Source organism: Heterocephalus glaber, unplaced genomic scaffold, assembly GCF_053883595.1.
Source record: "Heterocephalus glaber isolate CG9 unplaced genomic scaffold, H.glaber_assembly_v1.0 deba00000937, whole genome shotgun sequence".
In the NCBI taxonomy this organism is placed as follows: Eukaryota; Metazoa; Chordata; class Mammalia; order Rodentia; family Bathyergidae; genus Heterocephalus; species Heterocephalus glaber.
Window position 1 is genome coordinate 5,846,553 of NW_028258173.1, and position 27,537 is coordinate 5,874,089.

At 45.4% G+C, this 27,537-nt stretch overlaps 1 protein-coding gene across 2 annotated transcripts in view; it reads left to right on the forward strand.

The window, feature by feature from the left end:
- Positions 1-26,990, forward strand: part of Srp68 (signal recognition particle 68) — a 47,091-nt gene extending 20,101 nt beyond the window's left edge. Inside the window, exons 5-16 of one of the 2 annotated variants that reach the window (XM_004860733.4) lie at positions 284-366; positions 574-683; positions 1,542-1,624; positions 2,505-2,645; positions 13,663-13,761; positions 16,548-16,612; positions 19,636-19,792; positions 20,640-20,734; positions 22,406-22,535; positions 24,810-24,885; positions 25,328-25,380; positions 25,850-26,990. In XM_004860733.4, coding sequence (XP_004860790.2) covers positions 284-366; positions 574-683; positions 1,542-1,624; positions 2,505-2,645; positions 13,663-13,761; positions 16,548-16,612; positions 19,636-19,792; positions 20,640-20,734; positions 22,406-22,535; positions 24,810-24,885; positions 25,328-25,380; positions 25,850-25,897 — 1,140 coding nt within the window. In that variant the 3' untranslated portion in view covers positions 25,898-26,990. The remainder of the gene's footprint in view (positions 1-283; positions 367-573; positions 684-1,541; positions 1,625-2,504; positions 2,646-13,662; positions 13,762-16,547; positions 16,613-19,635; positions 19,793-20,639; positions 20,735-22,405; positions 22,536-24,809; positions 24,886-25,327; positions 25,381-25,849) is intronic. The other variant, XM_004860731.4, reaches the window with a different exon arrangement.
- Positions 26,991-27,537: the final 547 nt, after the last annotated feature.

The following is a 27,537-nucleotide window of genomic DNA, read 5'->3' on the forward strand; positions in this document are numbered from 1 at the left end:
CTCATAGTGCTAGGATTTATAGGTGTGCCCCAGTGTGCCTGGTTTGGAAGGGGGTTTTTGGTACCGGGGATCGAACTCAGGACCTTACTAGGCAGGTGCGTTGCCACTGAGCTAAATCCCTGGCCCTTTTCTTTTAAAGCCAAGCTGATGTAAAGGTACAAATTCCCAATGAGGAATGTGATTAAAAAAACCAGGCTGAATTGCTCCATACACTTGGTATCAGAAGATGGAGTTGGAGGACTGGTTCTATGTTGACCGGCTCTCCTTTTCCATCCCCTTTCAGGCATACACAGCTTACCTCTCAGGAATGCTGCGCTTTGAACACCAAGAGTGGAAAGCTGCCAGAGAGGCCTTCACCAAATGCACGTACGTCTTCTGGCCCAAGGCTGTGGCCAATTCTGATTATCAAGACAGATTCCAGCAATTAGCTTATTTCTGTGAAACTTGGGAGGATTCTTTTTCTGTAGAAATGGTGATAATTTGATCTTGCCAGTTCTGATGGTTGGTAGAAGAGCTTTGCAGGGCAGTGTTTGGCTTTGGCTGTGGTAAAACCTGATGTGTCTTTGCTCACAGAACTATCTATAAGAAGCTCGCCAGTGCTTTCACAGAGGAGCAGGCCGTGCTGTATAACCAGCGTGTGGAAGAGATCTCGCCCAACATCCGCTACTGTGAATATAACATTGGTGAGCAGGGCCGGAAGTGGCTCACCCAGCTCGAGCATTGACGGCTTGTTGGGAGCCTGGGGAATGTATTTAACTTTGCTCCCCTCCCCTTGTGTCTATCCTTGGCCTGAGTCTTGATTGATAACAGAAGTAGAACTGTCAAAGTTAGGCCTGTTCAACATTATGGAAGGCAGTTTTTTGGCTTTTTTCTTTTGTATGATAATAGGACTGAACCTAGGGCCTTTGCACTGTGCTACATCCCCAGCCTTTTTTTTTGTTTGTTTGAAACAGGGTCTTGTTAAGTTATCCAAGCTGGGCTTGCACTTGCAATGCACTTGCCTCAGGCTCCCAGAGCTCGGGGTTTACAGGCACGCACCACCACGCCTGGCTGGTCCCTTGGCTCCTGTTTCTGTCCTGCCATCTTCTATAGTCCCCAGAACTGGTCTTGAGTCTTCAGTCAAAATCATGTTTTACTTTTTTGAGCAGTTTTTGGTTCACAGCAAAACTGAAAGGTACAGCGATTTTCATACACCCCCTCCCCACATTCATGTACAGCCTTCCACATCACCGCCATCTCCCACTAGACGGTGCATTTGTTAAAATGAGCGAACCTACACTGATGCAAAATGAAGATTCGTTCTTGACATTGTACATTGTACTTGGAGAAGTGCGTGATAACATGTATCACAGTTACAGTGCCGCAACCAAACTCATTCTTTGTCAAAGGACTTGTCTTAAGAGGATAAATCATGCTGTGGGCTCACTGAAATGTGCCTGTGAGGGGAAAGAACTGTAAGTTGGGGGTGAATCAAGTGATTCTTCAGAAGGCAGACCAGACCCTTAAAGATTTTCTTTTCTCCCCCTTGTTCTCTCTCTTAGGGGACCAGTCAGCCATCAATGAACTCATGCAGATGAGACTGAGGTCTGGGGGCACTGAGGGTCTCCTGGCCGAAAAGCTGGAGGTAATATTAGTTTGTATGCTATAGTGAGAAGCTTTGGTGTGAAAAAGTCCAGAAAAAGAAATTTGTGATTCCATCCCCCACAGATAATCTATCAATGTATGCATATTTATAGCTATGCTTATACATATATGCATACACACACACACACACACACACACACACACATATATTTCATGTATATATACACTCACACTTTTTTTTGTGGTACTGGGGCATTGCTCCCAGGGAACAGTGAGTTATATCTCCAGCCCTTTTTAAAATTTTGAAACAAAGTTTGACTAAATTTGACTAGACTGGCCTCAAACTTCCTATCCTCTCTTTCGGTCTCCTGAGTAGTTGAGGTTATAGGCATGCACTACCATGCCTGGCCTATGTCTGTGCCTTTCTGTTTTTTGTTTTTCTGGTACCAGGAATTGGACTCAGAACCTTGCATTTGCCAGGCAGACACAGCACCACTGAGCTAAATCCCCAGCCCTATGTCTCTCTATTTTTTTTTTGGTACTGGGGATCAAACTTGGGTCCTTGCAGTTGCGGGGCAGGTGGCGAAACCACTGAGCTAAATCCCTGGCCCTTATGTCTACATTTTTAACAAAAATATTTTCACTTAACACTTTAGTATTCTACTTTTTAACTTAACTATGCTTATTTTGTAAGTAATACAAACTCATATATAAAGTAAGGAATGTAAAAGATTACAGAAAGATTACTTGACTTTTCATAAACTAAGATACATGATACCATGGAGGAATTTAAGTAGAAATTTTATATGCTTCAAAAGAGTTCACATTGATTATAGAGAGAGACAAATAATAGGTCCCCTTACTTTCCTCTGTCACTCATGCCCGCAGTTACAGCTTTAACCTTTAGAACTGCTTTCCAGGCATTGATCACTCAGACTCGAGCCAAGCAGGCAGCCACCATGAGTGAAGTGGAGTGGAGAGGGAGAACGGTGCCAGTGAAGATCGACAAAGTGAGGATCTTTCTTCTAGGACTGGCTGATAACGAAGCAGCCATTGCCCAGGTAAGAAGAAAGTTCCTCTTGGGCTTTTTCCTCTGTGTGTTTGCAAATATTGTCCTTAGGTCTTCAAGATGAAGTACTGGTGGCCAGGGATTTAGCTCAGTGTTTTCGCCTCCTGCTGTGCAAGCGCAAGGACCCGAGTTCGATCCCCAGTACCAAAAAAAAGATGAAGTACTGGTGTGGTAGCACACACCCAGCATTCGGGAGGCTGAGGCAGGAGGATCGCCATGCATTCGAGGCCAGCTTGGGCTACATAGTGAGTTCAAGGCCAGGCTGAACTTCATAGTGAGAACTTGTCAAAAAAAAAAAAAGCTGGGGATTTAGCTCAGTGGTTTCACCGCCTGCTGTGCAAGTGCAAGGACCTGAGTTCAATCCCTGGTACCCCCCCCCCCAAAAAGAAAAAAGAGATGGAATGGTTTGTTAGTACTCACTTTTTCACAAGACAAAAAAATGTATATTAATGCAATTTGGGCTGTGGTAAATCTGGAGATCCACTCGCTCACTCCCTTTTTTTTTTTTTTTTTTTTGTATTTGGAGGCAGGGTCTTGCTATGTAGCCCAGGCTGGCCTCAAACTCAAGGTGCTTCTCCTGCCTCATCCTTCCGAGTGCTAGGATTGCAGGAGTGCACCACCACATCTGATTTTTTTGTTGTTATTTTATTTTTTGAGACAGGGTCTCACTATGTAGTTCAGGCTGGCTTTGAACTCACTGTATGCCCCAGGCTGGCCTTGAACTTGGAGCAGTCAGTCCTCTTGCCTCAGCCTCCCAAGTGCTGGGATTACAGGCATGAGCTACCACACCCAGCTAGAAATCTAAATTTATAGAGGAATTAAAGTTTGGGGTGGGGCACATTCAGCCCAGCAGGTGGTACAACAGCCTTAGTATTATGTCCCTGAAGTCTCTGACCTGTTGTCTTTACCTTCTAGCCCTAAGGATTCGAGTCATTTCTGTCCCTTTTCAGGAGAGTCTGGTTAAACCAGAATATCTTGTTGTGTGAGGTGCACATGTTATGTTCATGCAAAGCTATACTTGAAGCTACTCACGACAAGATTACCTGTTTGTCACTGAACAACCAGGTTCAACCCCAAAGGGAAGAGATCCTGGTGATCTTGGTTAGTTTGAGACAGTGACTAAGGCACTTTTCATAGCTCCTTCTCCATGTGAGGTGAAGGGCACCTTTTGAAAAAACAGGCTGCTGACTGGCCTCTCCAGGGACCAGAGGCATTTCTAAAATGTCACAATAGTTGATTGCACCTTGAATCATTTGTGTAGGGGGCATCAAGGGGGATTTTTGCAGTACTGCTAATTAGACCCTGAGCTATATCCCCAGTTGTTTTGTCTTTTTTGGGGGGTGGGTACTGAGGATCAAACTCGGGTCTTTGCACTTGCGAGGCAGGCGGCGGACTCACTGAGCTAAATCCCTGGCCCTTTTTGTCTTATTTTCTGAGACAGAGGTCTTGCTGAGTCCTAAGTTGCCTAGGCTGGATCCTCCTGCCTCAGCCTCCTGGAATGCTAGGATTACAGGTGTGTGGCAGGCACCATGCTCAGCAAGCATTCAGACTTTTCAAGAACTTATTCCAAATGGCTGCTTTAGATTGGGAACAGTTTTCAGCAACTGAAGAATTTGTGTTCTTGCATATTATTCTCCAGTTTCCCTTTTATTTGCTTGAAGGACAGAGCAGTACCAAAAAAATAAATCTTTTTCTTAAACTAAAAGACTAAGGAACTTTTCATGAGCATTTTACTGGCATTGTTGATGGTAATACTTCATCTGGACCAGGCTAGGCTCTGGTAGAAATGTTAGGCGATTGGGTTAGTTTTGGGTTTGTCTCTGTTTTGGAGTCATAAGTGCTGAGAGAAAGGAAGTCCTTGATTCTGTGCCAGGAATCAGTGACAATGGGGTAGGAATTCTACCCTAGAGTAGGAGAAGAGTGGAAAAAGTCCATAGGGTGAGTTAAATGAGGGCTTTTTTTTTTCTGGTACTGGGTTTTGAACTCAGGACCTCCCACTTGTCAGACAGGCATGGTCCTCAAGAATGGGGCTGCAGACAGACAGGTGTCAAAGGGCCAGGAAAGCCAATATTTGTTACATATTTATTTATTTGTTTGTTTTGAGACAGGTCTCCCTATGTAGTCCAGGGTGGCCTTAAACTCACTATATAGCCCAAGCTGTCCTCAAATTCATGGCAATCCCCCTGCCTCAGCCTTCCAAGTGCTGAGATTACAGGAGTGCACCACCACACCTGGCCATTTTTTTTTTTTTTTTGGTATAGGGGATGGAACCCAGGACCTTGCCCTTGTGAGGAAGGCTGCAGAACCACTGAGCTAAATCCCTAGCAACCTGGCCATAAAAGTGCTTGAGGGCCGGGGATTTAGCTCAGTGGTTCCTGCACCTGGCTCACAAGCACAAGGTCCTGAGTTCGATCCCCGATACCAAAAAAAGTTAGTGTCTGAAAGTCAGGGGGAAAAACTGTGTATGTGTGTGTGTTTGTGCGTGTGCATGCACTAGAAATTGAATGCAGGGCTTAGACATGTTAAACAAGACTTTTCTCTGCCACGGACCTACACCTATAGCTTGGAAATGATTGTTTTTAAGCCACTGCTTTTAAAATTGAAGATTGCTTCAGTCACACAATGGCTAATTGAACTTAATGCAGATTTCATTTTTTGTGGTGCTAGGCAAGTCCTCAGGCACGTACTCTACCCCTGAGCTGTACTTCAGCCCCTTTGTGCACGTTGCATGGACCCTTGACTTAGGAACTCAGTTCGTTCCTGAGGGCTGGTTGTAACTCAAGTTGATCAGTTGCCTTCAAAGTCTCTCTCCTGTATAATTTTAGCGGCCACACTTTCTTCCAGGTAGATCTCAGTGTCCTTAGAGAGACATTGGCCCAGAATTTCTCAACCCCACACAGGAAAGGATGTTGTAATGTTCCTTCCAGAACTCTTTAAGTGTTGGGCCAGGGATTTAGCTCAGTGGTGCTGCCACCTGTTTCGCAAATGCAAGGTGCTGAGTTCGATCTCCAGTACCAAAAAGTCAAAACAAAACAAAACAGAACTCTTTAAGGGTTAAATCTGTATCTGAGACCACCTGGAAGCCCAAGCGACCAGCTTTTGGGTCATAGCTCAAGACTTTATTTGTAAGTTAAAATTCCAGTTGTAACCCAAGTTGTTGGTATGCCAGGTTACTTGTATTTAAAAGATTACTCTTAAACTTGAATTTTATTTCAACTGAGGGGTTGCTTTCTGGATACAGGCCATAGTCACTTCTTGTGAAGCAGTTCAAGATTGACCAAAATTTTGAACATACTAGCAAGAAAAAATAGCCTAACATTATATTCTGTTTACCCATTTGTAATAGGGCCTGCCACTTTCTGGCCCAGCACTGCACTGTTGAGCTGCATCCCTAGCCCACCATTTTTTTTGTTTTTTGTTTTTAGTTAAAGAAGAAAAATTTCTATGCTCAGGTGTGTGAGCGTGTGTCCACATTAGTGAGTTTAGATATTGAGAAGCATATGCACTGTGCTATGGGTTGGGGGCCTCCCGCTCTGTCCTGGCCAAGCAGCTGGGTCCCATGCAGGTGTGAGATGAGCAGGATGCCCTCAGGGTCCCCACAGCCCAGTGTTTTTAAAAGCCTGTTTAAGCAAAGGACATCTCTTATTGGATATTTCCGCTCCACAGTTTTTAGCATTATACATAAGAATGTAGTAATTCTCTGCCTAGATAGATCTTTCCATATTTTGAGTTACTATTGTGAAAGAGATTGGCCAAGTAAGAATATCATGTAGGCTTTAATGTATATATTTGACCTATTTTCTGGTTAAATAAAGTCATTTAAGTTCAGAATTATCAATCTTGGAAATTTTAAAGCATTTTTAAATTTTTTATCACATTCCTCCCAAAATTTGATAGTTTGGGATTTTTTTCCTTACATGCTGTTTTCTTACAGTAATTAAGGTCCTTTTCAAGAAAAAAAACCCTTTCAATGAAAAAAACTCTTTACAGTAATTTTTTTTAAAACTTAGTGATGAGGTAGTATATTTCTGTGTTGTGATATTTGCACTGAAGCTCACTAGCTTCTGTGTCTTACATTGGTCTCCCTGTAGTTCTGGCTTGAACTCGCTATATAGTGGAGACTGGAGATCTTCCTGCCTCAGCCCTCCTGAGTGCTGGGATCACAGGCATGCACCGCAATGCCCAGCAAGTTAAGTTTATAACCATATAGATGTTTTCTGCACTCACATCTCAGAGCTTGTCTTATATAAATCAGTGGGTGGTTGGTCCAAGTTGGTCTCAGTATTGAGACTGAGTTAGAATCTCAGGTAAGGTCTCAGTGAAGCTGCTTCTGAGTCAGTGAAGGTATCAGGAAACCTAATGTTAGACTTTGCCCTGTACCAGTAAAAATCCTAATATGCAGGTGCACGAGAAATATTATATGGGTTTGGTTTTTGTTGTTTTGTTTTTTGGTGTGGGGTGTGCGTGTGTGCGTGTGTGTGTATGTGTGTGTGTCTTTTAGACCTGGGGATTGAACACAGGACCTCACACTGAACTACATCCTCAAACCTTTTTATTCATTCATTCATTCATTCATTCACTTATGAGACAGTCTCACTGTCATCCAGGCTGGCCTTGAACTCACCGTGATCCTCCTCCTTCAGCCTCCCAAGTGCTGGGATTACAAGCAAGCACCACTACCCCAGGCTATTGTAATGGTTGTTTACAACATACAGTGGAGGGTTTCAAGGCTATGTTATTTGTTGTTTTGTTTTGAGACATTGCTTCACCATATAGTCCAGGCTGGCCTGGATCTTGCTTGGTAGCCCAGACTGGCTTTGAACTGTTAATCCTCCTGAGTAAGTGTCTAAGTGCTGGGATTAAAAGGTGTATTCCTGTGCCTTAGAATTATGAATTGCAAGGGTCGGGGATTTAGCTCAGTGATTCTGCCGCCTGCCTCGCAAGCACAAGGAACCGAGTTTGATCCCCGGTACCCCCAAAAAAGAATTATGAATTGCATTAATTTTTTTTGAATTGCCTTAATTTTCATTGATACCAACCTCACATATGTGGAATGACCCACTTATAATTATATGTGATGTATGACTTTATATATTGCTAGATTTGATTTGCTAACACTGATAAATTTTGTACCTATGGCTGGGGATTTAGCTCAGTGGCATCACGCCTGCCTCGCAAGCATGAGGTCCTGAGTTTGATCCCTAGTACTGAAAATTTTAATTATTTAATTAATTTTGCACCTATTTTTATGAGGAATAATAATTTTGGGGGGGTTGGTGTTTTAAGACAGGTCCTCACTGCAGTATGTAGTTCAGGCTGGCCTTGAACTCCTGTCAATCCTCCTGCCTCAGCCTCCCAAGTACTGGGATTACAGGTGTGCACCACTACACTCAGTTTATAATTTTCTTTCTTTTTTTTTTTTTTTTGGTACCGGAGATTGAACTTGGGACCTTGCACTTTTTTTTCTTTTTTTGGTACCACAGATCGAACTCAGGTCCTTGCGCTTGCGCAGCAGGCGGTGGAACCACTGAGCTAAATCCCCGGGCCTATAATTTTCTTTCCATGTAGATCTTTTTTCAGGATTTTATATCAGGGTTATACAGGCTTGGAGAGTCAGGTAGGTGGCACACACCTGTAATCCCAGCATTTTGGGAGACTGAGGTAGGAGGATCACAAGCTTAAACCCAGCCTGGACAGCTTGGCGATTTAGTGAGACCCTGTCTCAGGGTGGCTCACTGTGTTAATGTGGAGGCCCTTGGTTCAATTCCCAGTGCTAAAAAAAAGTTCGAACAGGTTTGGAGCTGCTTCCACCTGTTTTCCAATAGAGTTTATGTTATTTTTTCTCCCATAAATGTGTATTATAACTTACCTGTAAAATTTTTGGCCCTAGAGTTTTCTTTGTGGAAAGTTTTAAAATTTTATATTTTGCTTGTTTTAAATAAATTCAGTTCCCTTAAGAGATTTAAGCCTCTTCAGATTGTCTACTTTATCTTGTGTTCATTTGCATGAGGTTTATTGTTTTGAAGTTTATGATTTCATAGAAATTGATAGATTTATTGGCATAAAGCTTGTAATATTTCCTTATCATTTTAATGTCATTAGTATCTGTTTACTCCTATTAAATACATAGTTAAAGTGCTGGTTATGGTGTATACACTCCTCTCTGGGGTTTTGGTTTTTGCAGTGCAAGTGATCGATCGCAGGTCCTCATACATGCTAGGCAGGTACTCTACCATTGAAGCACATCTACCATCCCAAATTATCTCTGATCTTTAAGGATCTTACAAATGCCTTAAAGTCACCTCTGTGTACCTAGAGACCTTTAAATAATGGGATAGAAGTGTGCTCGTCTGTAATCCCAGTCCTCTGAGAGGCTGAGGCAGGAGGATCACTAGTCTGACCCCAGCCCAGTCAGCTTAGCTACTTATCGAGAACCTGTCTTAAAATAGAACATATAGGGCCAGGGATTTAGCTCAGTGGTTCTGGCGCCTGCCTTGCAAGCACAAGGTCCTGAGTTCGATCCCCGGTACCAAAAAAAAGAACATATAGAAAGGGCTGAGGTTGTGGCCCATGTGAGAAGGCTCTGGATTAGATTCCTCCTCTGGGTAGGGGGGTCAGGCCTAGGTCAAACAAAATATGTATGAACTCCAGGGCACTCTGATAAGGTTTTAATGTTTATAGTTAATGTCTTATATCACACATATCCCAAAACAAGCCAGTAAGTAAAATAATTTAAGTATAGTGTCCGATTAAGTCTAGTTAAATCCTTAGTGTCAGCACTGTAGCTGATGTGAGCCATGGGTTATTAAATATGAGAAAATACCTTTTGGCCAGATGAGGTTAATCTCAAGCAGAACCACTTGCCGCCCTTGGCACCACTGTCAGATGGGCGAATATAACATGGTGCCTGGCCAGTTTTTTATTGTTCTCTAACCTGGAAACCAAGAGCTAGGCCTTAGAGAAAGATCGGCCACTTAATTTCTTTTTTTTTTTTTTTGACACTTAATTTCTTGTCTCCATAGTCTCAGTACCTGTCAGCCTCCAGAATCTGGAATGTGTAGTGGTTGGTATTACTTGCTGTTAGAGATTTTTATGACATTTAGATACTAAAACAGCAGTTTGTTATAAAGCATGGAAGGAAGAAATAAATCAATGGGGTAAAATAATAGTCTGAAAAGACTTGAGGTGCCAAAATCTGACTTCAAAACCCTTAGTCTCTTTAGTTAAGCTTTAAGAGTTCATCCTTAATAGTGGCTTACTTTATTTTCTATTTCTATTTTGTTTTTTAAATCCTTTTTTTTTTCGGTACCGAGGATCAAACTCAGGACCTAGCGCCTGGTGAGGCAGATGCGGCGGCACCACTGAGCTAAATCCCTGCCCCTCTATTCTGTTTTTTAAATTTTTTAAATTTTTATTAGTACATATCTGCAGTACATAATGATTCCATTTCTTGTGAGGAGTTGGTACATGTGCAAGACACATCTTAATTCTTCTTACATCCCTCTGCTGCCCTCTTCCTCCCTCTCCTTCTTGGTCTCTTCCCATTTGCAAAAATCTGTCTCCCTGATTGCTATTAGAAAAATATGAAGCACTTGGCGAATTTGTGAGTCACTCCTGCACAGGAGCCAGGCTAAATCCCAATCTTAGCATATGTGCTGCCAAAGCAAGCATTCTATTTTGCTTTCTGGTTTTGGTTTTGTTTTGTTCTGTTTTTTGAGACAGGGTCTCACTATGTAGCCCAGGCTGGCCTCAAACTCACGGCAATCCTGCCTCAGCCTCCCAAGTGCTAGGACTACAGGCATGTGCCACCATGCCTGGCTCTTTGCTTTCTTAACATTTGATCACACCTGGGCTGGGGATTTAGCTCAGTGGTGCCGCTGCCTGCCTTGGTCCCAAGCGCAAGGTCCCAAGTTCAATCCCTGGTACAAAAAAAAAAAAAAATTGCTATAACATTTGATCACTCCTGAGAGGTCACTGGTGGTTGCATTGTGAGGTTGTACTTGGGGCTCTCTTTTTAGAAGCGGGAAGGTTTTAAATAATAGGCTTGCTGATTCTTATCCTCAAGTTCTGTTTAATTTTTGATGTTTGAGTGGAAAGGAGACCATTTATCCTTTCTTTAAAAAGAAAGTTTTTTTAAGTGGGGTTTATCCTTTTCTTTACCAGGTTTCCACGTGTTTCTTCCTGACCTCACTGGGCTGGGCGAGGCCTGGTTCCTGTCCCCCGTTCTCCTCTGGGTGTGGCAGGGAATGTGGCCGGACTTGCTGTGTGTCTCTGAGTCACACCGCCATCTTCCAGCGATTCCTGTAGCTAAGTGAAAACAACCTGGGGATCTGCCTCTAATAGCAGGGCAAATGGCAGCCAGGTGTCCTGTCACCAAGGCAAGCGTATCCTGGATGTTTCAGGTTTTATAAAAAGGGATGTAAAATTTCCTTACTAGGACCAGTAACACTCTACTCCCGGGCGTAAGGTTTCTGTGTGTCACAGGACATCTGGGAGAAATTGTTACCAGGGAGTTTGCTCTTCATGTTAGGGATGTGTCCTTGTTGGTTCAGGGGAGACCTGGAAGGTGGCGGATAGATGAGCAGTCCCGCCATTGTGCCACTGGCCTTTCAGGAACACTTGGCCTCACATATAGCTTCTAGAATAAAATGTGAGCAGCAAAACGCATTAAAGACTTTCTGTTCAGAGATGTTTTGCCTAGGCCAGCAGAATCCTGACAAGTTCTGTGCAGTGTGGACATCAACAGGAAAACACAACTGCCTTAAGTTCTCCCCTATAAACACACTTTTTCCTGCATTGTTGCTTAAGACTTGTGCAAAATTCCCTGTGAAACTTAAAATTTTGTGGGAGCCAAGGGGAAGTTTGCTTGTGTTCAGCACCTTTGCACAAGTTGACTCAGTAACTTAGCAACAGTGAACAAATGTAATACATGGCATCCTTTTACTTTTTTGTTTTTGTTTTTATTTTGTTTTGTTTTGAGACAAGGTCTCCCTATGTAGTTCAAGCTGACCTTGAACTCACTATGTAGCCTGGGCTGGGCTCAGACTCATGGTGATCCTCCTGCCTCAGCCTCCCAAGTGCTAGGATTACAAGCATGGGCCACCATGCCTGGCCCTTTGTGGAAAGGAGACATCCTATGTAGGTGGTGAAATGAAATCTGTTTTTTCTTATATACCCATTGCCTGAACCACCAAACTCCACCCATCTGAAAAGGGGTGTTGGTGGCATTTTTGGTGAATTGCTTATATTCAAACTAGTGCTGAGTTTCATTCTCCCTGCTGCTGAGGTAACTCTAGCACATATGTAGTTGACTGGTTTCTAAAAGCCAGGGATATTAACATACTGTATATATATTTTAAAATTTGTATTAGTACATGTTTGTGGTACATAGTAATTATATTCATTGTAGAGACTTGGTACATGCACATAACACACCTTATTTCTTTTTATGTCCCCTTCCTCTGCTCCCTGCATTCACATTGTCATATTCCACTTGTTAAGTGTTGCACAGCTGCACCACTTCTATGGGAACTGTACTTTGAAAAATTTGGCCAGTGGCTTTGAATAAATGATTATACGGAATCTTGCCAACCTGAGGCACTTAACAGTGTTCTGTAAAATGTTTTTCGCTAGAACCACACCATCCAATACAGTAGCCCCTGGACACATGGGGCTAGTTCCATGTAGTAAAAATCTCAAGTGCTCAGTGGCCAGGTGGCTAACACCCGTTGCGTCAGACAGGGCTGATCATTGCCCGAAGCTCCGGGGTCACAGGGGCTGATGGGGCCAGGTCTGCCTGGGCTCTGATTTGTTCCTAAGTTAGTGAACAGTGGAAAGTTAAGTAACCCATAAGTGGAAGAATATGTTTGATTTAGATTGAGTAATTTACAGGGGAGACTTTTCTCACAATAGAAAGTAGGAAAACTGTAAGACTTCTTAAGAGGAAAAAAGTATTTTGGGGTTTGTTTGGTTTTTTTGGTCATCTTTTGTTTTTAAAGTTCCTCCAACCATCTCTTAAAGGAGTGGGTCGTATGGGGCTCTCTTTTGCACTTTCTTAAAGACCAGTTGAATGTTGAGACTTTTTTTTCAGATTGGAGGTTAGTTTCTAGAGAAAGTCAGATATAATAATGGAATGTTGATGTTTTGATTTTACAGCAGGTCCGCCGGTAACACAAGTTCATCTCCTTTCTGCCTTTCATCCACTCCCGCCCGCTCAGTCAGATTCTTAGGATGATAATGTGGTCTGGCAGGCATTCAGTTAATGAATCACTTTTTCACTTATCCCAGCTGTGTAGCAGAGGTGACCTGCCCGGCCCTCGTACAGACTGTCACCTCCTTCTTGTCAGCCTGGCCTGCCCTCAGAGTTGTTCTCAGAGGAGACCAGGTGGAGTATCGCAGTGCAGAACATCGTGGGGAAGAGAACTTCGTGTGAAATTTAGGGGAAATCTCTTTCTGATTATTGATTAGTAATGTTTATGACTCACGTGGACCTAAAAGAAACTCAGAATCTGCAAGTTGGGTTGTATTTGTGAAGGTTAATTCCACTGGCATTAAATAGAGCGTAACAGTGTGTTCTGAAAGGAAAAGAAGAAGGACACATCTATGCTTCAGTGTGTTGGAGCAGCACCCCAGTATAGTCTGAGGCCCCGGGGGATGCCGGTCCTGATCCTGAGCAGAGCCGGAGCGCTGAGGGAATGTAGTGGAAAGTTCTGACGGGAAGACATTTAAAGCACCTGTTCCCTGACAGAAAGCTCTGGATGAGTTAGTTACACACGTAGCATAGCGTTCTCAATATGTTCGCTTTTTTAAGTACTCCCTTTTCCATGTTAATAGTGGATAAGGCTATAAGAATACCCTGTGATAGAGAGTAGTGACAAAAGAATGTCTGATTTGGGGCACGCGTTACATGTGCGTGGTAGGAGAAGCATAACCCTGTTATGCCCTCCTCTGGCTGCAGTACTTCAGTTGACTCAAAAGAAAGTCTCTTGCTCTGTCCTGTGTTTGTCTAGGCTGAGAGTGAAGAAACCAAGGAGCGTCTGTTTGAGTCCATGCTCAGCGAGTGTCGGGATGCTATCCAGGCTGTTCGGGAGGAGCTCAAGCCAGATCAGGTAGGATGTTGCCTGACCGCCGGCTTGGCTTGGGTCGGCCTGGGCCTGGGCCTGGGCATGGGCATGGGTCCTCCTTGGCCTGTCCCGTCCCTAGCTGGGGTCCCAGTGGTCTCCATGGGTTACTTCCTTAGCCACTGGGGTTTTTCAGATGTAGTGGTCAGCTGGCAAGCACCAGGGGCCTCCGGGCTCTGTCGGGTTGAGAAATGCATTTCTCCATGTCCTTTTCTTCATAATGGTTTCATCCCGTGGCCTCCCATTCTTATCTCCAGTTGTCATTCTCTGGTGCTTCGTCTTTTTAATGTTATCACTGTGATCCACAACTAGGCTGAAAGCTTCAGAACTGTTTTTTCTCCCTGTCACAAAATCCTGCTTACCTCTCTCTGTAATCTCTCTCACCTATTGATGATTCTACCTGTTTTTAATTAGCTTTGTACCCTAACTGTATGCCTGAACTACTACAGAGGTCTTCCAATTGCTTAATCCTACTTTCTGATTATAAGACGTCCAGTTTGGGGACAAGCAGTGGTCTCCAAACTTGTAGTGATGTCCTCTGAATTGAGCGTGTACCTTTGATCCGTTCATTTATAAATTATATACCTTATTAGCCAACTGATCTGTAATGTGTAAAATGCATTAAAATAACATTTCAAAAGCAAAGAAAAATTTGACTAGAAGTTCTCGTTGTCTTCTCTACCCCCACACCTTGGGTTTTGTGCCCTCCTTTTGCCAGTTCTGGCAAGTACGGGGCTTAAGCTGGCAGGAGCCTTCCCCTGCTAGCTTGGAGCTGCTGCTGCGCTGTGTGTTGGAGTCCTCTGCCTCAGCTCTCCCACTTTCTTTTTTCTTTTTTTAACACTACTAGAGTCTAAACCCAGACTCTTTGCACTAAGCTACATTGCTAGCCCTTTTTAAATTTTGCAACAGGATCTCATTAAATTGTGAAGTTACCCTGGCTAGGCTCAAACTTGAAATACTCCTGCCTCAGCCTCCCAGAGTGCTAGGATTGTAGGGGATGCTACACTGCCCTGCTTTGTTGTCTTAATATGCCATTCCTACCTGAACACATTCTGCTTTTCTGCTTACACCTGCATAACCTTTGAGCTCCCTCTTTGCCTCACCAAACCCCACCTGGTTTTCAAGGTCCAACTCACAGCTTATCATCTCTGAGAAGTGTGCCTACCCTATTCTGGCTCACAAAGACCTCTGCGTCTTCCAAATATCTGATACTTGCAGCTATAGTGTCTGTTTGGTAACCAAGTACTGTATTGCTTCTTGTAAAAAAAAAAAAGTGCTATTTTTTCATTGTGATGAAATACACATAACAAAATGTTTTCCAGTGTACACTCTAATGGTATTAAATACATTCGCAGCATTGTTTAACCTTGGCCGACACCCTCTCCCAGAACTCTCACCTCATCAAGCTGAAACTTAATACCTGTTAATAACCTTAACTATTACCTTTGGACATTTTATTTATTCTTTTATATTTACCTTTTCATTGTATTTTCCTCAAGTTTGTAATCTTAAAAGCAAATATGTTTGTTTCAGCAACTGCTGCAGTGTCTTGAGTATAAAATATTCAAGTACATATAGCATTTTTAAATTAAACTATTGCTTTCTACACCTCCTTCCTTCTCCCATTAGATGCTGTTACATATTACGCTTCCTTTCATCCCCTTAACAGAGGGACTTCCCCAGGCCAGTCTCCCTCCTCTGCCTTGAATTTGCAGTGACTGAGGAGACATCTCCCAGGGGATGGAGGGAAAAGAGTGACACAGAGTGCATCTCTTCCTGGTGCTGCTGCATTACCATGAAGGCAGCACCTTGAAACACACATTTATTACCATGTGCTTCAGGTGATTAGAAATCTAAAGTGGCTTTACAGGCTGCTTTCCTCTGGAAGCAACTGGGGAATCTAGGGAGAATCCATTCCCAGAATCCCAAAGAATGCATTTCCTGGCTTCTAGGGGCTATCTCCAGTTCTTTTTTTTTTTTTTTTTTTTTTGGTACCAGGGATCGAACTCGGGCCCTTGTGCTTGAGCAGCTGGCAGCGAAACCACTGAGCTAAATCCCCGGCCCATCTGCAATTCTTTGTGACCCTTTCCTCTGTCTTCAAAGCCAGCAGCTCAGCATTCTCTCCTCTCTGCCCTCTGCTTCTGTCCCTGTACCTTCTCTACCTCTGACCCTTCTGCTCTCTTCTGAGGAGTCTGGGTTACATTGGGCACATTTGGCTAATCCAGAGATACTTAATAGTATCTGTGAGGCCTCTTCCATCATGGGAGGTGACATCTTCACGGACTTTGGAGGTTAAGATGTAGGCATCCTAGTGGGCTATTACTCAGCCCTCCCCAAGAGGCAGGCTGTGATGGCTCAGATCCTAAAAGAGAGCCAGGGCTTGTTCCTAATTCTTGGCTTTAAACCCTCGGGCAGTGGACAGGAACCCTAAACCAGCTATGTCTCTAATTCTGTTATTCACAACAGTTTTTAAAGTGATCCTGTCATTTTATAATTTATTCTTTTTGTTTTGTTTTGTTTTGTTTTGTTTTGTTTTGGTACCATGGATCGAACTTGGGTCCTTGCACTTGTGCAGCAGGAGGCAAAACCACTGAGCTAAATCCCTGGCCCAATTCTATAATTTATTAATCAACTTTTGATGTTTGAAGCCTCCAGACCTAACTGAAGACTGTGTTTTTGTTCATGGCACTTTGGGGACCACACCACTGATGGAGGTGGTCAGAGCCAAGGATAGGGTCAGCTGTGTTACCTTTTGCCTTTTTCACTTTCTACAGAAACAGAGAGATTATACTCCTGAAGGCGAGTCAGGGAAGGTATCTAATCTTCAATACCTGCACAGGTAAGGGTCATTGTAATTTTTTGTACTTTTAATATTTCAGATACAACATTGGAACAAGAGTGTATATAATGTTTATGTACATTTTAATTTATAATTTCTTAAAATACGTAACATTAATGCATATAGGTGCATTTTATATGAGTATATATACTACATTTGCATATTACTTAAATATATATGTATAATTTAAGATTTTTACAGAGTTTAAAATCTCATAGGGCCGGGGATTTAGCTCAGTGGTTCTGCCATCTGCCTCAAAAGCGCAAGGTCCCGATTTCAATTCCCGGTACCAAAAAAAACCCCCCCAAAAATAAATAAATAAAATCTCAAACAGCTGGGCATGGTGGTGCACCCCTGTAATCTCAACATTTGGGGAGGCAGTAGGATTGTCAGTTCAAGCACAGCTTGGCAGTTGCAAAGGCCCTGGGTTCAGTCTCCGGTGCTGGGGGAGGGGACCTTGAGCATAACCAGTAACTTTGAAGCTCCCTTGGCCCCTCCCTCCCCCCATTCCTCCCTGCCTTCTGGAGCCAGCCACTCTCCTTCCTGGTTCCAAGCTCTGAAAGTTATTCTTCTTTGTGTTCTGAATGTTTTAAAGTTGTCCCTTTCAGGTATAAGCTTAATTTGAACTCAAGTTTAGTTCAGTCTGGCAGTTATTTTTGTATAAGGTGAGGATCTGGCTCAGTTTTTTCTGTGAGAATATTGGATGGGTACAAGACAGTTTATTGATGTTTTCATCCTTTTCCCTCAGTCTGCAGTGCATTTCCTTCTTGCGTGGTCTTTCTGTGGACTCTTCTGCTCCATTACTTTGTCTGTCCTTGGATTGGACAACACATTACTATAACATCCTATCAAGCCCGCATATCCGGTGGAGGATGAGCCCAGTGGGGGGGGGGGCTCAGTGGTAGAGCACAAGACATAGGTTCAATCTCTGTGACCCCCTCCCAAACAAAAAAGATGGATCATTTTGTTACAGAAGGAGAGAGGAAGAGTGACAGGTTTTGAACTGTACAACAGGGGAAGAAATAATATTACTTAGGAAAACTCCAGTTCTCATCAGATTCTCTTTTCCATTTGACCTTGAATTTAATTTTTTTTTAAGTCATTGCTTATGACTTACTGATAAACTTGATAGTATCTTCAGCCACTCCCTTGCTGATCTTAATACATATAAATAGACAAAAACCCCTATGCCTGGGGATATAGACCCAAAAAGGATGGACTTGGGATACAGCTCAGCAACAGGCTACTAGCCTAACTTATGAATGGCCCTGGGTTCAATTCTCATTACCACAAAAAACAAAAACAATTCCCACTGGGTGTGGTACCACATGCTTGTAATCCTAGCACTCTGGAGGCTGTGGCAGAAGAATCACCACGAGTTTGAGGCCAGCCTGGACTACACAGCAACACCTTGTCTCACAAAAACAAAACAAAACCAATTCTCTTCTTACCTTTGATCTCCATTCTTAAGAATTTGGTGTTGTGAGAATGTCAAAGCAACTGCAGGTGCCTCAGATACATAGAATGGCAATCAAGAATGGCAATTAGATGTTGCCTGTTTTAGCAGCCTACAGAGAAAGGTGATGCTACGGAGGTTGGATGACTGGTTTGTACTCAGAGCCCTAGACTCCAGAGTTGAGCTAATCGCCGAACCTGGAAACGGCCTTCTGAAACCTTCACTGAGGCTAAGGACTCTTGGAAACGTGGGTGCCCATGCTTTTGCATCCATTCTCCCACTTTCAGGATCTGTCCAGCCAATATGAGGATCATAAATTCCCATGATCAGGAGGGCAGCTTTATGCCTCTGTGTGTGTGTGTGTGTGTGTGTGTGTGTGTGTGTGTGTGTGTGTGTGTAGTACTGGGGGTTGAACCAAGGGCCTCACATATGCTAGTGAGCACTCTACCACTGAGCTACATCCACAGCCTTTTTTAAAATTTTATTTTATTTTGAGACAGGTTCTCCCTACGTTACACAATCTGGGCTCAAACTTCCCACCCTCCTGCCTCAGCTTCCGAGAGTGCTGGGATTATAGCAGTGCACCACCACCATGCCTGGCGAGTCAATTTGACAGTCTGATTTTTCTACAAAGGTCCTTAGGAAAGTCTGTCTAATGACCGTCTCACCCATTTCCCAGAAGCAGCTGTTTTTAATTTTTTTTAACAAATTCTTTCAGTATTTACTCTAGGTCTCTCTAAATGACATGTGTATGTTGCTACTTCTTTGTTTGTTTTTTTAAACAGTATGTAAGTGTTTTTAATTTTTGTTTTGCTTTGTTTCTGGTACCAGGGATCAAACTCAGGACTTTGCGCTTGTGAGGCAGGCGCGGTGCCACTGAGCTAAATCTCCTGCCCTGTTGACACTTCTTGATTTGGAGATTTAGTCATTTGACAACTTTCTCAGCATTAAAGGGACTTTTGGGTGGTATAGTTAAAATGAGCAGGTATCGTGTAGTCTGTCCACATTTCCATAGCTAGTTGCGTGACACTGAAACACTGTGGCACAGTGTTTCTGAGAAGAGAAGGCCATGGATGAGTGGGGCAGGTGTGGCGTGAGCACTTTATCCATGTGGTGTGGCTCAGGAAGATGACTGGTCCTCATCCCAGAGACTGGCTTCCATCCCTGGAGCTTCTTTTTGTGGTGCTGGGGGTGGAACCCAGGGGTCTGTGCTGCTAAGCAAGCACACTGCCACTGAGCTACATCCCCAGTCCCACTTGTGGACTTTCCTAGGGACTAGCAGCAGCATCCTCTAAATCAGGAGCTCTGTGGCTTTCGGAAAAAAGACACAGCATATAATTCAAACTGAAACAAGATTTTGTCATAAGGTCTCAGTCTGGTCCCCTGTAAGTTTCCCAATGAACAGCTGCCAAACTGCAGGCCCGTGAGCTTGAGGCCCTAGCCCGGTGGTCCTGCTGGCCCTCACTCCCACACTTCCCCTAGCGCAGTCTCAAATCACAGTTTGGTGCATTTCCCAGAGCATCAGCTTCCTTGAGCATAAGCTGAGCTGACTTGTGGTACGTTTCAGCTACCTGACCTACATCAAGCTGTCAACAGCAATCAAGAGAAATGAGAACATGGCTAATGGTCTGCAGAAGGCTTTGCTGCAGCAGCAGCCAGAAGATGACAGCAAGCGCTCTCCCCGGCCCCAGGACCTGATCCGGCTCTATGACATCATTCTACAGGTGACCTTGGGGACTGTACTTTGCCTGTGTAGGATGCAAAATGACTTAACTATACATAGCAACAGGGCTCTGACACCCACGACCAATTAGTAACAGGGTGGAAGACAGAGGTTTTGTACCAGCTCTGCAGTCTGTGAGCACCCATGCATGAGATGTGTTGAGTTCTTTCAGAAGCACAGACTGTAAACCCACAGTACTCTTTCACTGAGTACTCCCTCTATGAGATGCTCTCCCAGCAGCCAGGCCCAGTGGTGCAGACCTGTAGTCCAAGCTGTGCAGAAGCCTGAGGTAAGAGAATCACTTGAGCCTGTGAATTTGAGACCAGCCTGGACAAGGTAGACCCTGTCTCCAAAAAAAAAAAACTTTCCCAGGTGCTGTGGATCATCCAGAGACCTGAGTCCACACTGCCTCGGCCCACTGGGAGTCAGTCAAGTAGTAGGATTGCTGCATGTGCACACATGCACAGGGTGTCTGTGTAGCTGCTGAGTGAGTAAGCGACTCGGAAATAAAGTCTAGAGCTGGACAGAGCTTTCTGAGATGGTCCAAGAAGTTTCTGCAGGTGGATGAGATAGGAGTTGAGTGTTAAAAGAAAACAGGTTGTTGGGCCGGGGATTTAGCTCAGTGGTTCCGGCACCTGCCTTGCAGCACAAGGACCTGAGTTCGATCCCCGGTACCAAAAAAAAAAAGAAAACAGGTTGTCAGCATCAGAGAGGAACAGGAGGCACCAAGGACAGCTGCTGCCCAGTCACACTGCGTGGGCTGTGTCCCATTGTTTTGAGCACAACTAACTCCTCTTACTCTTCAATTTTGCCTACTCTTCACTTTTCTTTTTGTATCTGTTGTACAGAATCTGGTGGAATTACTGCAGCTTCCTGGCTTAGAGGAGGACAGAGCCTTCCAGAAGGAGATAAGCCTCAAGACCCTGGTGTTCAAGGCTTACAGGTAATGTCCTGAGAGGGCTGGCTCTTCTCTGCCTCCAACAGTTCTGTGAGCTTTGGAAGATGGAGTTGTTGGCACCTGGCTGTGTGGCTGCCTTGCCTTGAGCAGACAGTGCCCAGCTCAGTGTGCTTGTGGGAAACCCTGACCATGGTTGCAGCATAGTACCCAGTATTCCTTGTTTCTTTGGATGTGCCGGCGGAGTCAGCACACACATTAAACTTGGTCTCTTCCCTTCCCCGTCCCCATGAAGAAGAGACAGCATTGGAAAGGATGTTGTAGCACAACATAACCATATGCCACACCTGTTGTAGCATAACCAGAGTGGCCAGTTCAGGAAGCCTGAACTGCACTGGGATAAAGCTAAGACCTCTCAGTTTCTTAGAGGAATCATGGTAACTCAGAAGTGGGCTGTATAGCAAGATGGGGGTCTAGATTAGACTGAGTGGCAGAGTAGAATCATATGCGTGCTTACCTTTTTTTTTTTTTGGTACCGGGGATCGAACTGAAGACCTTGTGCTTGCAGGACAGGCACGGTGCCACTGAGCTAAATCCCCAGCCCAAACATTTCTTTTTTAGGCCCTCTGCTTGTGTGGCTGGCCCCTTCTGTCCTGTCAAGAGTTAGCAGCAAGCCTGGTGTGCTGGCACAAGCTATATGTCAAGGTGCTGGGTTCCATCCCCATACTTCTGAAGAAGGAAAGCAGAGCCAGAAGTACTTAGGATATTTTGAGCCTAATAGAAGAAATTCAGTTAGGAAGAACCTTCCTTGGTTTTGTTTTTTAAGAAGACATGAACAGAGCTGGGGATTTATTTAGTTCAGTGGTTCTGCCGCCTGCCTCACAAGCGCAAGGTCCCAAGTTCGATCCCCGGTATCAATCAATCAATAAATAAATGACATGAGCAGAGACAATGATAGTGGCTTAGATGTGGGTGGGAGCCAAACAATATGGGCCTTTTGCTGTCCCTGGCTGCCACCACCTTCCTTCTGAGAACTGCCCCTGTGAGCAGTCAGCTAGTAAGTGAAAGGTGGTGGCGGTGTGTTGGACCTGCATGACCATCTCCAACTGCTGGAAGGACCTGCAAATTAGCTGTGCAAACGCGAGCATGCTGGTACAGGGTCCTGTGCAGTCAGCTTGAGTTAAGAGTCCTGTTTTCAAACGGGTTGGCGGTGCACGCCTGTAATCCCAGCATTCTGGGAGACTGAGGCAGGAGGATTGAAAGTTCAAGCCCTAAAAATATGAGAAAAGGAAAAAAAAAAGGAAATGAAAGTTCAAGCCCAACCTGGGTAACTTGGTGAATTGGTGAAGTTGCTATCTCAAAATTTGAAGAAGAAGAAGAAGAAAAAAGGGCTGGGGCTGTGACTCAGTGCTCAGTGTGAAGGCCCTGGGTTCAGTCTCCAGTACCACACAAAAAAAATTCCTGTTTCCACAGGATACAGAATTAACACATACACACAATCTCACCCATACACTAAATCTATACACAGTTTGCTCCTTGTCTGCAGGTTCTGCACCTATAGTTTCAACCAACCATAGGTCAAAAATATTTTCTAAAAAACTGAACCTGGAAAAAAAACTGCAGTTCCCAAATTGAAAATTCAGCCTAAGTTGCAGAGGAAGCCTTGGACTTGGGCGGTTGTTGCTTTAGAATATTGTGGCTCTTCTCCCTCCCCATCAGGTGTTTTTTCATTGCTCAGTCCTACGTGTTGGTGAAGAAGTGGAGCGAAGCCCTTGTCCTGTATGACAGAGTGCTGAAGTATGCAAACGAAGTAAATTCGGACTCAGGAGCCTTCAAGAACAGCTTGAAGGTGAGGCCTCTGCCCTCCTTGTTTTCAGGCCCAGGAAGATGTGGAGGAAGGTGGGTCTCAGCCAGCCAGGGTACGATCCAAGACTGCTTCTCAGGCTGGTCCAGGCTGGTCACCCTGCTTGCCCTTGATCTGTAAGCCCTGAGATGGATGTAGATACAGCAAAACAAACAAAAACCCTAAGTACTGTTCTCTGACTTGGCTTCACGTTGGAATTGCTTGGCAAAATTTTTAAAAATGGATGTTTGTGCTCGGGATTTAGCTCAGTGGTTCCACCACCTGCCTCACAAGCTCAAGGTCCCGAGTTCAATCCCCAGTACCAAAAAAAATTTTTTTAAATGGATGTTTGCATCCCATCCACAAAGCTCCTGGTTCCGGTTGGTGGGATCTGGAATGGATGTTGGGGTTTTCAGAGTCCCTCAGTGGTTCTCCCTGCCAGAGCAGTGGAGAAACGCTGATGCAGCCTTCGCCTTCCTGCATGGCCTATCCAGGACCAGCAGTGTCCGAGCTTGGTAACGTGGGCGTGGACTCCCCTGTCTCCGGTCACACTGCCCTCACATGCCCCTGCTCAGCTCACCTTAGAAGCTAAACAGGGCTGGGCATAGTGGCACAAGCCGGTAATCCCAGCATTCAGGAGGCTGAGACAGGAGGATTACAGTTTCAAGCTCAGCCTGGGAAAATTATTGACTTAGCAAGACCCTGTGTCAAAATAAAAGTGTGGGATGTAACTCAAGTGTGAAGACCTGAGATTCAATCCCAGTACTGAAAAAAGGAAGGGGCTGGGTGTATGATTCGTGGTAGAGAGCTTGTCTCACATGTCCAAGTCCCTGTGATCAGTGGCCAGTGCTGAAAAGAAGAGGACCTGGCTGCAGGTCTTGCAGGGGTTCGCTCAAGCTTAAGAAGTGCCCGTGTGAAACACAGCTGTCAACGGCTCCATGACCTGCTCTTACTGATTGACACCCAGCTGCATGAGCTTGTGAACCTGTGTGATGGCACAGAGCTTATTGAAACATTGATTGAAGCTGGGCAGGATGCCTCACACCTGTAATGCCAGCACTTGGGAGGCTGAGGCAGGAGGATCACCATGAGTTCAGGGGTTGTCTGAGCCACATAGCAAACCAAGACCCTCTGTAAGTCAATCAGTCATTGATAGAACTGAGTAATCTGTGTGCATTTTACAAGTAGAAATCATGTAGAAAAGCAAATTTTGGTTACTGTTAACGATGGCATCCCAGGCCAGCACAGAGGAGCGGCTGCCAGGTGCACAGGACACCAGGCCCTGGGAGGAGAACACATCCACCTGGTTTGGACCTCCTGAGAGCCTGTGGTGGTGTTGAAGCCACAGACTTGCATGCAGAAGCCTGTCTGAAATCCAAAGAAGTCGAGGGCTGGGCTGCAGCTCAGTGACAGAGCATGTCTGCAGCATGTGTGGGGCCGTGGATTTGATGTCCAGCACCACAAAAAATCCTGGGAGGCCTGGAGTACAGGTGGAGTAGGAAGGAGGGACGGTGTAGGGCAGAGGGTGGGGTGGAGAGAGTGGCAGTATCACCACAGTGGGATGTCATTTGGGGACACAGTGAAAAAACAGTGTGGATTGTTTCTCTTAGAAAAACGTGGAGTTTCTGAGTCCCTGACTCCTATGCTGAATGTTTGGAGGAGTGTGTCAGGGAATGGAGGTGGAAAGGATTCTGTGGTATCCAGGCCTTGTCAGATCATTCCCTCTGTGCCAAGCAAGAGACCAAGACCAAGAGCCAGGCATCACCCGTAGAGAAACAGGGACGTGGCAGCCCAAGGCTCGGTTCTGTGTTCCACCCCTGCCCCCCTTTGTGTGGCCAGCACCTCGCCATACTTTGGGGTTCGCATCTGCCACAGGAGGGAACAGACCACTCTGAGAGTATTGTGCTGATTAAATTGACAATTAAACTGCTTAGCATGGTGCCTGGCCTGTAATACACTTTGTGAATGTAAATTTATTGATGTGGATATTACTAGTTCATGCTTACTGTCGCTTAAGCCATAGTATAGCTTTTCCTCCTTGAAACAGGCTGGGTTTTTTGTTTTAATTAGAAGTATATGAGCCCGGGGATTTAGCCCAGCGGCACCACACCTGCCTTGCAAGCGCAAGGTCCTGACTTGGATCCCCGGTACTAAAAATAGAGAAGTATGTGAAGAATCCAGAACCCTATGAAAACCCCAGTGGGGATCCCTTCCCCTGGGCTGGGCGGGGGCTGCCCTGGCACTGCCGGCTCTGAGTGTTCGTTCTTGGAATTCTTCTAGGACCTGCCTGACGTGCAAGAGCTCATCACCCAAGTTCGGTCAGAGAAGTGCTCCCTGCAGGCTGCCGCCATCCTGGGTGAGCCCCAGCCTTGGTCCTGACTGAGCGCATCCCCGAGTCCTCTTTACTCTCACCTGTCCTCTCCTCCACACCCTACATCACTGTTTTAAGGTTGAGAGGGGTTGGTCCAGTTAATCTTTCAGATTTTCAATTTCCTGGTGTTTATTTCTGCCCCATTAGGCTCTGAAATGTGTAGAGGGATTTAGAGAAGCACTGTCGTATGTCCCTTCTCCCTTCACGGCCTCCTATACAATTGTGGCAGCTCCATTGGGCTGATGATGCCTGGCTTAGAATTTATTGCCGTTTACACCACTTCCTAGTGAGATTTGAACCCAGGAGGGAGAGAACTCCCTCCCCAACCTCTGCTCTTAGGGTTTCGAAGCCACGCATGTGACAGGCCTCATTTGTGACTATAGCTGCACAAGGCCCTATTCTCACTGAATTTCTCTGACATTTTCAGATGCGAATGATGTCCATCAAACAGAGACTTCCTCCCCAGTGAAGGACAGTAAGGTAAGTACAGCTGTGGACTTTGAGAAATAGAGGAGGATTAGTAACTCCTCTGATGGTGAGGGTGAAGCTTTTAGAGCTTTCAGTGATACAGGCAGCCTGCTGCAGCACGTGTGCCATAGGGTTGCCACCACTGCTCTGGGATTATGTGCTCAGTGGCAGGCCAGAGGGTCCTTAATTTCTAGTCAAAGCCCCTACTTCCCTCCCTTCTTGTGCTCAGAGGCCCGCAAGCTGCCTATGTAGTTTGTTAGATGTCTGGATCACCCTAGGAAGGAAGGTAGAAGAAGTGGTGGCTGTGCAGAGTAGCACCAATGGGTCAGATCTCGCCTGCATGTCCAGCCACCCTGCGTCCCCCTGGTGCCCCCCAGGTGCAAGACAGGGACTGACAGCCCCTCCAGCAGGAGACCGGGGCTGAGTGAGCTAGCCAGGGAGAGCCTGCTCAGGCGCTCAGATGTAGTGAATATCCCACCAGGGCGCCTGGGTGACTAACGCCTCCGCTTTGACTCCAGCCTCTGGCTGAACGGTTTGAGACCTTCTGCCTGGACCCTTCTCTTGTCACCAAGCAAGCCAACCTCGTCCACTTCCCGCCAGGCTTCCAGCCCATTCCTTGCAAGCCTTTGTTCTTTGACCTGGCCCTCAACCATGTGGCCTTCCCACCCCTCGAGGACAAGTTGGAGCAGAAGACCAAGAGTGGCCTCACTGGATACATCAAGGGCATCTTTGGATTCAGGAGCTAACCGGGCTCTTCCTCGGGCAGGGGAGATTCTGACTCTTAACCTGTGTTGTGAGAAAGCCCCAGCAAGTTCCATGCTATTAAATCCAGGTCTGCATTGGCCCAGGGTGGGAGCTGCGCACCCTTAGCCCTGTGTTCCTACGTCTTGTGTTTGTGCACTTACATTCTTAGCCCACGTGTGAGAAGGGCACCCCAGCGTCTCCAGGACCCTGTCAGGTCGCCGTGTCTCCTGTACCTCCTGGGGCACCACTGCTGTCTGGTGCCCAGTGAGCCAGGACCGACCCCCAGTGGTCCGTGGTGCATTAGGGGTTCCACAGAGGCACAGTGGGCCCTCGGGATGTTTGTCATGTGTCCTCAGTACTGTGGATTTGAAAGGAACTCACCCTTGAAGTTTTGTCCATGACTATGAAACATTGGCAGTGTCATGTCCAAGTTACAGTCAGCCTTATCCCCTTCATCTCCAGGTGAACATTAAGTTTCCAAACAAGCAGAGAGCTCTATTTTTAGAAGAAATATGTTACACTCAGAAATGATGAAACCAAATCTTATATTACAAGGCAAGGATGAGGGAGACTGTGCCCATTTTTTACACGGCCTCCCTCACCCACAGCCCAGCTCTCCCGGAGGATCCGGGTGAGTGACTGAGGCCAGCTGCATCCTGACTTCCTGGCAGCTGGGGATACTTGATGCCAGATATGGGATGTGCTGGAGGCACTGTTTTTAAAGAGTTCTGTGATTTTTAGATGCCATTGTATTTTAATCTTTCTTACCCTTTTACTTTTTTCCTTATTCATCCTTTTTTAATTTCTACTATGGCATCAGTAATAGATGTCACAAAGGCAGTGTAAGAAAGAAGGAATAAAAGTGATTTAAACATGCAGTGTTCTTGATACCCCTAATTCCCTTGGAAATCAAAGGTTGCTTTTCCCGCAGCGGAGAAGACGCACCACGAGAAGTGTCTCGGGCGAGGCGGCTGGAAGGGAAGGCTGGGAGCTGTACTTCAAGGCCACAGAGCCAGCTGGTTCCTGGCTGCTGCAGGAAGGATGGCCAGGAGCCAGAGGGACAGTGGAAGACACGGTGGCCTTATTAGAATTGTGTTGTTGAGGATTGGAGGACTTGGAAGTGGGAGATGGGGGGTCTCTCCCCTGGGTTTGGTACCAGGGATCGAACTCGGGTCCTTGCAATTGAGAGGCAGGCGGCAGAACCACTGAGCTAAATCCCCGGCCTCTCCCCCGGGTTTGATTGGTGTTAAGTGCCTCAGGAAGCTGATTTTGTTGTTCCTGTGAGTGTGTGCATGCGTGCGTGTGTGTGTGTGTGTGCGTGTGTGTGGTGCTAAAGATCAAACCCAGGGCCTTGCGCGAGCCAGCACCCTGCCACTGAGCCACACCCCCACCCTGGGTATTTCATTGCAGAGTTTCTCCATCTGT